Raw genomic sequence first — 11,612 nt, forward strand, 5'->3', positions numbered from 1 at the left:
AAATAAGAGGAAGAACTTTTGAAATGAGAAGAGAGAGAAGCATAATTGAGGATATGAATTTTTTAATGGTTAGGGCAGAGATAATGAGCTGAAATTAAGATTTTGGGGGAAAAGGCATGTGGATGGTGAGTGAGAGAAGGGTGGGAATGTGGAAAGAGCAGAAAGAGAACAGAATAGATGGGGTCATGAAATGGCACAAGTGAAAGAGAAGTGTAGGCAGGTATGAGAAATGGAATATCAAGAATGGGAACAGAGAGGAGGGCTGGTGAGGGAGATTGTCAGGGTGAAGAGAGAGAGGGGAATGGCTTGAGGACATAAGGGAAAAAGGATAATGTTAAACAGGACGGGTCCAAACTGAGAGACAGATTACTCACAGATAAAAATAAGAATTGTTCAGGGGAAAAAAGGATGGCGAATGAAGGCATTTCCCGAGCCACACACTCACCTGGCAAGAAAGGACTTCGACTCTAGACTTTGTGGCTGCAGCCTTCTATCAGACCCCAGGGATCTGGCCATGGTGCTGAAGGACAGATCGGTGCATGGGGCTAGAAGTCAGGGTTACTGAGGCTAGGTGAGATTTAGAGATTGTGAGGCCCCAGAGAACTTTCCCCTAGAGCCACGTGGGAGAGGTCAGATACAATGTCTCCTGCCATCGCAAAAAGCAAGAAAGTAGGGACATACTCTCAAGGGAGGGTTAAAAGCACCTCAAGTCCCTGGCAATAAATCCATGCCACTGATCCTGATGGGGTGGGGGGACTACTTAATCGATGCCCAGGCATTCCAAATGGCAGACGTCTGTGTCTCATTACCCAAATAACTCACTCAGTCATCACATTATTATCTTCCTATGATATAATAAGTATGATGTAATGGCCTAAAATTGGGCATTAGAGCCAAGTAAAACAGAATATAATTCTGATATATACCTCTCACAAACTCTGTGAATTTGGCAATTACTTAAAATCTCTGAGCTCTAGTCTATTTTATGTGTAAAGTGGTAATAACACCTGATTTTTAAATAAATGATTGTTTTAAGGATTAGCATATAGAGACTGGCATATAGTAAAAGCTCAGATAATAACTGTTCTTGTTGCTGACACCATTACTGCTACAATCATCATGGGTATTACACAACCAAAGGAAATTCAGGTTTTTCAGATGTTGGTAGGTTGCAGTTTCTATAGTCCAATTGTTCTATTTGACTGTGTGCTCCTGGAAGGAAGAGGTTTGATGAATTCATCTCTGTATCTAGTGCCCAGCACATTGCCTGGCACAAAGCAAGCACTCAAGAAAGAGTGGCTGGATAAATGGTCAGCAAGTGACAATCCTTCTCTTGTTAACTCTAATTCTCTGGCCCAATGAAATGCCCTATCTTACCTATCAATCTCCATCACAGTGTTACCAAGAGTAAATATTTATGAGATGAAGGTATTTTCTCTATTTCTCTTGTTTTCACAATCAATTAGCTAGCCCATTCTCTAATCTCATTACTAGGCTAATTAAACACCCATAATCCATTAAAAAAATAGGGATCAAGGAGTTATTAATGTTTTTTATAATAATATATACTGCCACCCACTTTTATGGTGCTTTAATACTAGTAACATAAGTAAGACAGAATAGACACATTGCCCAGTTGATTAAATCATGGGAGGCAGGGACTCGGGCCCGTACTGTGATCTCCGGCAGCAAGGGCTATACTGGACTCAAGAGGGCTCTTTTTCAGAAGCCAAATTAATAAAACTCCAGAGCCTTTATTTGGATATTTTATTTATCATGGCAAGTACAACAAAGAATAACATAAAAATGAGATCACCTGATTTTGATGTTAAGGAACTCTAAATACCATTAAAATGGCTTGTCTCAAGGTAAACTTGAAATAATTGTTCAACAATCTTCATAATGTCTGTTGAACAATTTAAGTTTAAAGGATAAACTCTTAGAATTGAAACATATTTTATAAAATAAGTCCTTAGTGTCAACCTTTTTAAAGACATTTATACGTTGATGTAACATTAAGAAAATTATTGTGTGATGGAAATTAACAATTTCACTTTTTCTGAACTTTAGCTTATTAGTAAATAAAACGATGGTTCCTGAGCTGTACATTCCAATTTAAAGAAAAATTGAAACAATTATAAGAATTTTGATTTATTATTAGTTCATTTTTGAAATCACCATTTCTAAAATTTATTTATTCCATTCAAGAGTTTACTAACAAATTGCATGTTGAAATTAAAAGTGTTTTTCAATATCTTCCCTAAATAAAGATAAATTCAGATACTGTTTTCCTATCACTGATTTCAGAAATAACTGGATTGGATACTGTTTAGTGTGGATTTATGTAATGGTGCAACTCATATCTGCCTTCTTCTGAAAGTTGTCAATCGACATTCATTAAAATTCATTTTATATGATTGAGTACTAGAAAAGTTTAGGCTAAGCATCTGGGTTTACTACCTAAGACTAGTAAACAAAGACTTGAAATTATTAATATTTTTTATATGAAATCTATTTCTGCATTTATAGTCTTGGCAAAGTTAAAAACCAAGAAGTTATTAAGTTCAGAACTGGACTTGAATTTAAAATCTTCATTATTAATGCCACTACTATTGATTTAGTTCCTCTTAAAAAGTATCATAAGTCCCTCAATTAGTGTTCTTATTGGAAATGTGTCTACAACACTTGGCTTGAATTTAACTTGTATCTGTATTAAAGTTTGGGAGTTAAAATGGTATATTAGTAAATCTATTAAGGCTTAGTTTTCTGTTCATACATGTGCTACTAACTATACAATAAAACTTTATTAACTGGGAATTCCATGGGATTTTCTTTCCTTTAAAGGAAGCTGTATTTTGTATAAGTTTTATGACTACTGTTCTGGATGAGGAATCAAGCAGTAATCCAAAACTGACTTTCAATGTGTTACTGAATATGGCTTAGATCCCAGAGGACAGGAAGGCTGTAGGGGAATAACTTACATCTCTTGTTTCCTCAAGTTGCAGATTATGACATGTAGCCATTGTGAACACTATGAGGAAGCCAAAAACTTCTGCTCCAAGCTGAGGGTGTCTGTAAGACTAGCCTGTAATTTCCACAAAGTGGAACTCACTTTGAGTCCCAGCACTCCTGTGGTCAAAGCAGCCAGACAGAAGCTAGGACTCAGGCCAGCTAGAGTGAGGACTGGGCATCAGGCCTATGAAGGATGGGTACTGAAGAAGAAGAGTTGGTTGATGACATGCTGACCAAGATGAAAAGGGGATACAAGCCTCAGGACAGAAAAGGCTCTGAGGAATATGAGAGGGTAATAATTATAAAATGCTAGTTGCATATATTGAGTGTTGACTATGTGACAAACACCATGCTAGGTGTTGCAGGCTTTGTTCATTTCATACTCACAATATCGCTTTTGGGTTAGTACTATGAAAGGCAGTATAGCTTAGTGTTTAGGCTAACAGACTGTGAAGCTGTAATCACAGCTCTATCACCAACTGTGTGATCTTGGGCAAATAACTTATACATACCTCAGTTTTCTAATCAGTAAATAGGGATAATAATAGTGCATACCTCATGAGGTCGTTAGTGGCTAATAAATGAGATTATGTAAAATGCTTAAGACAAGGCCTTATATATCAGAAACATCACATAAGAATTACTATTCCCATTGAAATACATCAAAAGTAGATAATTGAGGTTCTCCACTGTCTCACAGTGTTCTAACAAAGAGTCAGTTGCTAGTCTATCTGAAACCAAACCTATGTTCTTAAACACCAACTGTAGCACTTTCCTATGGTCATGCTAACTGGAGTTGTAAAAACTTATTTCTCCAACTTCTCAATCTCTCTCTTACTAATTCATGAAGGAATCTATTCTTGTTAAGAAGAAAGAGTTTGTTGTGAGGATATTATTAAACCTACCCATGCTCAAGATACTCTTAGAAATTAGAGGAAAGGAAGCTCTCACCTACCTGGGAACTTACTTCAAGACTGGACAAGACAATTCATTTATCCATGTAATTTTTTGATTGATCACCAATAATTCTGATGGGCATTAAGCATACGCCAATGAAAAATAACTGATTATGTCACTAAAGGATCCTCCATTCTAGTGAGGATAAATGATAAAACATAATTTCAAGTGTCAGGTAAACAAAAGAGAAGTAAAGTTACAAATGAGGGAAGTTTTATTAGCATTACTTTACATGTGAATGACAGAAACTAGAAAAAGGAATACGTTCTTTCCAGCATTCCCACAATTTGAAGAAAACCTGCTAAAACTAATTCACGACGTCTGTCTGATTCCAATTTCTCTACTAGACCACACTGTCTTCCACATGGAACTCAGTGCCCTGCTACTTCAAGAATATTCCCTCTCTTTCTGCTCTAACCATAGAGGGTCAGTTTCTCAGGGTTCTGACAATGTTTTTGTTTTGAAATTCCAATTATCCCTTAGTACATGCCAAATTCCCCATTATACCTTATAACTATGTCTTTCCTGGGAGTGGGGTCTCAGATGAAGGTACCATTCCCTCCCATCTCCCATCAAAACTCTCCATCTTTCCATGTTCTCTTATTTCCACGTCCTGCTCTTCATGTTTATCCATAGGCCAAGTGTTTTGAAAGCTCTAAAGAAACTTTTTAGTCCCAATATAAAGTACAATTAGGGATCAGACAGGAAGGGACATAGGAAAATCTAACTTTAACTTATATATATGTGTGACAAATAAAATATATATATAATTAAATATTTATATAAAATAATTTTATATGAATCAACATTATATAAATATAAATTTACATATATCACATCATATATATGTCACATCACATTTTCTTTCTCCATTTATCCATCAATGGATAGTTTGTTTAGTTGGTTTCCATATCTTGGCTATTGTGAATAATGCTAAAATGAACATGAGAGTGAGTTCTCTCTTAGAGATCCTGATTTCATTTCCTTTGGCTATATACTCAGAAGCGAGATTCCTGTATCATATGGTAGTTCTATTTTTAAATGTTTGAAGGAACCTCATGCTATTTTTCACAATGACTATAAGTCGTGGGGCCAGTCCCTGGAGTTTTTTGACTTATAAGCAATATAAGGATTAAGAACGTAAAGCTTGTTTTAAGTTTATGCATACTTAAGTACCATCATAAAAAATTATACATGAAACAATAAAATTATACATATAACAGTTGGAGTTATTTGTATTTGTCCTTTAAAATAGGCCTTCTAAATGCTTAAGTTTGAGGTATCTCAAATCACTTCATTAAGATCTGTGCTCAAATGTTTCCTTTTCAGAAAGATCTTCCCTGACCATCCTTTCTAAAATACTACATCCCCTGTCACACTCTTTTCACTTCTCATACATTTTTTTTTTCAATATCCCACGTGACTTCTGGACATAATATATATTTGTTTGTCTAATGTCTGTCTTTCCTCACTAAAATTCAAACTCTGTGAGTACAAGTGCTTTATTTTATTTACTGCTGTATCTCGAGGACTTATATCAGTGTCTGGCACATAGCAGGCCTTCAGGAAATATTTATTGAATGAAAAATACATGAATGAACTCTGTTCACAGTTATGAACAGAGCTGGAGTTTGATGAAGCCTTCACTTTGGGCTCCTCATGGATATTCACATGCAAAAGAATTAAATTTTACTCCAATCCTACACTATACACAAAAATCAACTCAAAATAAGGGGCAGCCCAGTGGCATAGGAGTTAAGTTTGTGCGCTCCGCTTTGGCGGCCCAGGGTTCACCGGTTTGGATTCCAGGCATGGACCTACTCACCACTTATCAAACCATGTTGTGACAGGCATCCCACATACAAAGTAGAGGAAGATGGGCATGGATGTTAGCTCAGGGCAAATCTTCCTCAGCAAAAAGAGGATGGGTGGTGGATGTTAGCTCAGGGTTAATCTTCCTCAAAATAAAATAATCAACCCGAAATGGATTAAAGACTTACCTGTAAGACCTGAAATCATAAAACTCCCAGAAGAAAACATAAAAGCAATCTCTTTGACACGGGTCTTGGCAGTGATATTTTTAGAATGACGCCAAAAGCAGACAATAAAAGCAAAAATAAACAAGTGTTACTACATCAAACCAAAAAGCTTCTGCACAGCAGAGGAAATCATCAACAAACTGCAAAGGCAACCTACAGAATGGGTGAAATATTTGCAAACCACATATCTGATGAGGGGTTAATATCCAAAATACGTAAGGAATTCATACAACTCAATAGCAAAAAAATAAGTAACTTGATTAAAAAATGAACAAAAGACTTGAATAGACATTTTTCCAAAGAAGACACGCAAATGGCCAATAGATACATGAAAAAGTGCTCAACATCACTAATCATCGGGGAAATGCAAATCAAAACCATAATGAGTTATCACCACACACGTGTTAGGATGGTTATTATTAAGTGTCTCTTAAAGAGAGAACAATTGTTGGCAAAGATGTGATTAAAAGGAAATCTTGGTACACTGTTGGTAGGGATGTAGGTTGGTCCAGCCATTATGAAAAACAGTATGGTACTTCCTGAAAAAATTAAAAACAGAACTACTATATGATCTGGTAGTCCCATTTTTGGTTTACATAAAGGAAATGAAATCAGGATTTGGAAGAGGTATCTGTACTCCCATGTTCATTGTAGCACTATTCACAATAGTCAAGAAATAGAAACAACCTAAATGTCCATTGACAGATGAATGGATAAAGAAAATGTTGCATATACACTCAGAAGAATATTATTCAGCCTTAAAATAGAAAGAAATTCTGTCATTTGCAACACGGATGGAGAAAGACATTATACTAAGTGAAATTAACTAGACACAGAAAAAAAAAGTTTTCATGATCTTCTTGTATGTAGACTCTAAAAGAGTCACACTCAGAGAAGCAGAGAGTAGAATGGTGGTTCCCAGGGGTTGAAGAGAGGGGCATATGGGAGAGGTGATGGTCAAAGGAGACAAAGTTTCAGTTATACAAAGTTAAGTAAATTCTGGAGATCCACTATACAGCATACTACCTATACCTAACAATACTATATTGTATACTGAACACTTGCCAAGAAAGTAGATCTTATGTTAAGTGTTCTTACCACAAATCAGAATAATAATAATAGATGGGGTAGGAGGAAACTTTGGGAGGTGATGGATATGTTTATGACCATCATGGTGGTGATGGTTTCATGGGTGTACACTTATCCCCAAACTCATCAAACGGTAAACATTAAATATGTAAACTTTTATATGTCAATCATACCTCAGTAAAGTACTTTAAAAACAGAAAATATAAAAATAATATTTCCCTAATAGGTTTATTAGGAGGATAAAAATGTGTCAATACTTATAAAGCACGTAGAAAAATTCTCTTAATAAGCACTTTATAAAAGTTTATAAATGAGAATAAATGAATTTTTAAAAGGCTGAAGGAAAACAGGGCAAAATGTTATTATAGTCAATCCTTTCTGGGTGATGGAAACATGGATTATTACTACTTTTCTTTTTTGTACTTGTCTATATTTTTAAATTTCAAATTACCACAAACAAAATTGAAGAAATACTATGATTGTTGTTGAGTAACCACTATCTTGGACAAAGCATTGCATGAGCCATATGCGGGTGGAAACTGCCTCTGTTTTATATACTACTGTATCTCCAGCACCTGGCACAATTCTTGACATATACTAAGCCTTCTAGAAATACCTATAAATTAATGACCGATTGGAGCCATCAGATATTAATAGGCATGTTTACTGATCTCGAGGAGTATGCAGTCTAGTGAGAGGCAGCACAAACTAATAATGTGCTTTTTAACCTTAATCTAATAAGACGTAGTTCATATTTTTGACAATATGATTTATCTAAGAATTACTATTCAGCACATAATTCCCAAGTCTTTTTTGCTAGCAGCATGAAAAAGCAGTAGAGTGGCGGGTTAAGAGGACAGAGTCAAGGAGGAGTTAAATAACCTCATGAGATGTTTCAAAAATGAATTCTGTCACTGACTAGCTGTGTTACATTGTGCACGTCACCTCACCTCCCTGAGCTCAGACTCCTCATCTCTAAAGTCAAGAAAATAAGACCACCTACCTCTTCAAGGTGATGCAATAACTAGATGAGATATTACATTTGCTTCATTTAGCTGAGTGCCTAGGACAGAGCAAGAACTCACTAAAATTATTAATTTGTGCCTTTTTAAATTGATGTATAAGCAATAAGCCAAAAACACTGAGATATTCCTTAGAATGGAAGCCCAAAGTGTTAAAAGAGGACAGAAGAAAGACCCATTCCAACACATCAAGCAAAGTGTCCTGGAAAAGGCTGATTTCAAGCCTTACATGTTAGGTATATTAGATGAAGGAAACGATAAACAATAGCATGATAGTATAAGCGGGTGAGGGGGCTATGAGTCATGAGAAATGGGATATTCTCGGATGATGGTCATACTAGGAGAACAGGAAGTTTGAGTCCTAACTTGAAAATTCTGCAGTACACACAAAGTGAGATGCTCAAATGACCAGGAACTCAGGATTCCATAAAACATAAAATATAGTCACCTAGTGGTTTTCCTGAGTGGAAAAACAAGGGTCATAAATCAGTATTTTATAAGTATACTTGGGGATGCTTCAGACAGGAGAGTAAAGAGTAAATTCTGGGGTTGAAAGTCTTAACTCTATTATTATTTTTTTTTGAGGAAGATTAGCCCTGAGCTAACTACTGCCAATCCTCCCCTTTTTGCCAAGGAAGACTGATCCATGCCCATCTTCCTCTACTTTATACATGGGACGCCTACCACAGCATGGCTTTTGCCAAGAGGTGCCATGTCTGCACCCAGGACCCGAACCGGCGAACCCTGGACCACCAAGAAGCAGAACATGCGAACTTAACCACTACACCACCGGGCCGGCCCCTTAACTCTATCATTTTTTGTTTTCTGAAGTTTTAAGAACATTATCCAATTAGGGGCTGCTCCTGAGCCTGGGAGAGGGGAAAGTGACTGGTGGCATCAGGAGTTCCAGTCTTTTTAGTCCAAACCCATGTGAACTTGTGAAAAAAATGTTCTCCAACCCTATATATTGTCTTTCAGTGTAAATAATAGAGCTATTAGAACAATAGTCAGGAAGTTTGGGAGAGCCAGTCACTGTGTCACCTGAGCCAATCTCATTGAGGTGTTCTTTTTTGCCTAAAGTTGCTGGGTCAAAAGAGTGGTTGACAGGAGAGAAAGAAAGCACTGATACTCCCCAGGTTCCTTGGGGAAGAAACTCCAAAACTTCAATAATTGTTGGCTTGTTTTGTAATGTCTCCTCCACCTGAACATCAGGGACTTCTTGACAGTCTCAAGGGATGCTCCCTTGAGAGAGGATGGAGTCCATGAGTGTCTACAGTCCCCTTGGCATGTAGAAGGTCCAGAGGAGGCAGAGAAGAAAACTTTCAGATTCATGAGGGTTGAAGGCATCCTAAGATCAGGTGCCATCCCTGTGTTGTTTTTCTGGCCAGCCTATCTGTTACTAAGACAGAAATTTGGGAAAGAATTACACCAACACGAACAAGCACATATCACTAAGAACAACAATTTTAGATCCAGAGATTGGGCACCAAGGATAGGATTGGTATTATCACTAAAGGAAATATTTTACTACCCTATTATCCCTGTCTGTCAGTTTTTTACCTCTTCAGGCTCATCCTTTTACTCCAATAAATTTTCACTAAAAAGTGAGGGGTACAGAGTACCCACTGAGTAAACTCATATTTCAATGTCTTTTTCAGATGATTTCTAGCCTCCAGAATAATTGGTGCAAAGAGAAACATCTGAATTAAAAAAAAGCATCATTCCATCAGCTGGCAACTAAATGAGAGAGCAAACTACTGGTCATCCTGCCATGAATTAACTACTGGAAATCCTCAATCAGAAGACAATTTCTCCAGGACTGCCCTTATACCCTTCCAGGGAATTCTCTCACCCTCTCATTCTCTCTCCTTGTCTCTCTTCCCCTTTTCTGTTTTCCTGTATTACTTTCTCTTTACAGCAGAAGACTGAAAGGAGATTAAAATATATATTAATTTCTGAATTCCCAACATTAACGGAAAGAAGCCACAGTCCAAGTAACTAATATTTTCAGTTTTTTTAATTGCCTATAGGAAAAATAAAATGGAAAAATCCTTGGATAAATTATATTAGATCTTGGAAGAATCTGTTATAATGATAGTTTGCCTTTAGGTGAACCCAAGACTATGGAAAGAAATAACTTAACAAGACCCTCTGAATTCATCCTCCTGGGACTCTCCTCTCGACCTGAAGATCAAAAGTCACTCTTTGCTGTGGTTCTCCCCATCTACCTCATCACCATGATAGGAAACCTGCTCATCATCCTGGCCATCCGCTATGATACTCGCCTCCAGACACCCATGTACTTTTTCCTGAGTGTCCTGTCCTTTGTTGACATTTGCTATGTGACAGTCATTATCCCCAAGATGCTGGAGAACTTCTTATCAGAGACAAAGGCCATCTCTTACGGTGAGTGTCTGACCCAGATGTACTTTTTCATAGCCTTTGGAAACACAGACAGTTACCTCCTAGCAGCCATGGCCATTGACCGCTATGTGGCCATATGTAATCCTTTCCACTACATCACTATCATGAATCATAGACGCTGTGTCCTGCTTCTGGTCCTCTCCTTTTGCATTCCACACCTCCACTCCCTCCTGCACATTCTCCTGACAAATCAACTTGCCTTCTGCACCTCCAATGTCATCCACCACTTTTTCTGTGATGACCAGCCAGTGCTAAAATTGTCCTGTTCCTCCCATTTTGTCAAAGAAATCACGGTAATGACAGAAGGACTGGCTGTCATAATGACCCCCTTTTCATGCATCATAATCTCTTATTTGAGAATCCTTATCACTGTTCTAAAGATCCCTTCTGCTGCTGGAAAGCGCAAAGCCTTTTCCACTTGCGGCTCTCATCTCACGGTGGTGACCCTGTTTTATGGAAGTATTAGCTATGTCTATTTCCAGCCCCTGTCCAACTATACAGTCAAGGATCGGATAGCAACAATTATCTACACCATATTGACTCCAATGTTAAACCCATTTATCTATAGTCTAAGGAACAAAGACATGAAGCAGGGCTTGACAAATCTGATGCACAGGGTGAAATGCCAGTAAGAGGAGCTGAGGTCTTAAAAGAATCCCACAAATCTCTTGCCCCTGACTGAAGATTCTTAATGTCTCTGTGATTAGATTCTGAAGGATGGTACCTTCCATGATGGTGCTTCATTGAACCCTGATAGAATGTTTATCACATGTGCTGAAGCTAATGTGTTGAGACCACTCTTGAATATAATGCCTACTTCCCAGTGATCTCTAATATTTTCTAGCTGGGACAAGGTCTACCTGAATCTTGTTCTCTATGTCCCAGGATAAACCTCAATCAAAATTCAATCTTCCTTTCCAGGAAATCATCTCCCTTTCACTTAATGCCCACCTTGCTGAAATTGCTCCTATCCTTGAATGTGATCACTATAAACTCCTGAGGACCCTTATTCACAAGGCTGAGTTTTCTGATGTAGTCATTAAAGTTGTTTGAATGTCTTTGAGAGTGT

General features: G+C 37.4%; 1 protein-coding gene across 1 annotated transcript; it reads left to right on the top strand.

The window, feature by feature from the left end:
- Nucleotides 1–10,100: 10,100 nt before the first annotated feature.
- LOC103555882 (olfactory receptor 1L1) lies at nucleotides 10,101–11,175 on the top strand. Its single transcript, XM_008527696.1, has one exon. It carries the CDS (start codon nucleotides 10,243–10,245, stop codon nucleotides 11,173–11,175), a length of 933 nt encoding a protein of 310 aa, XP_008525918.1. The 5' UTR covers nucleotides 10,101–10,242.
- Nucleotides 11,176–11,612: the final 437 nt, after the last annotated feature.

Source organism: Equus przewalskii, chromosome 26 (assembly GCF_037783145.1).
Source record: "Equus przewalskii isolate Varuska chromosome 26, EquPr2, whole genome shotgun sequence".
Lineage (NCBI taxonomy): Eukaryota > Metazoa > Chordata > Mammalia > Perissodactyla > Equidae > Equus > Equus przewalskii.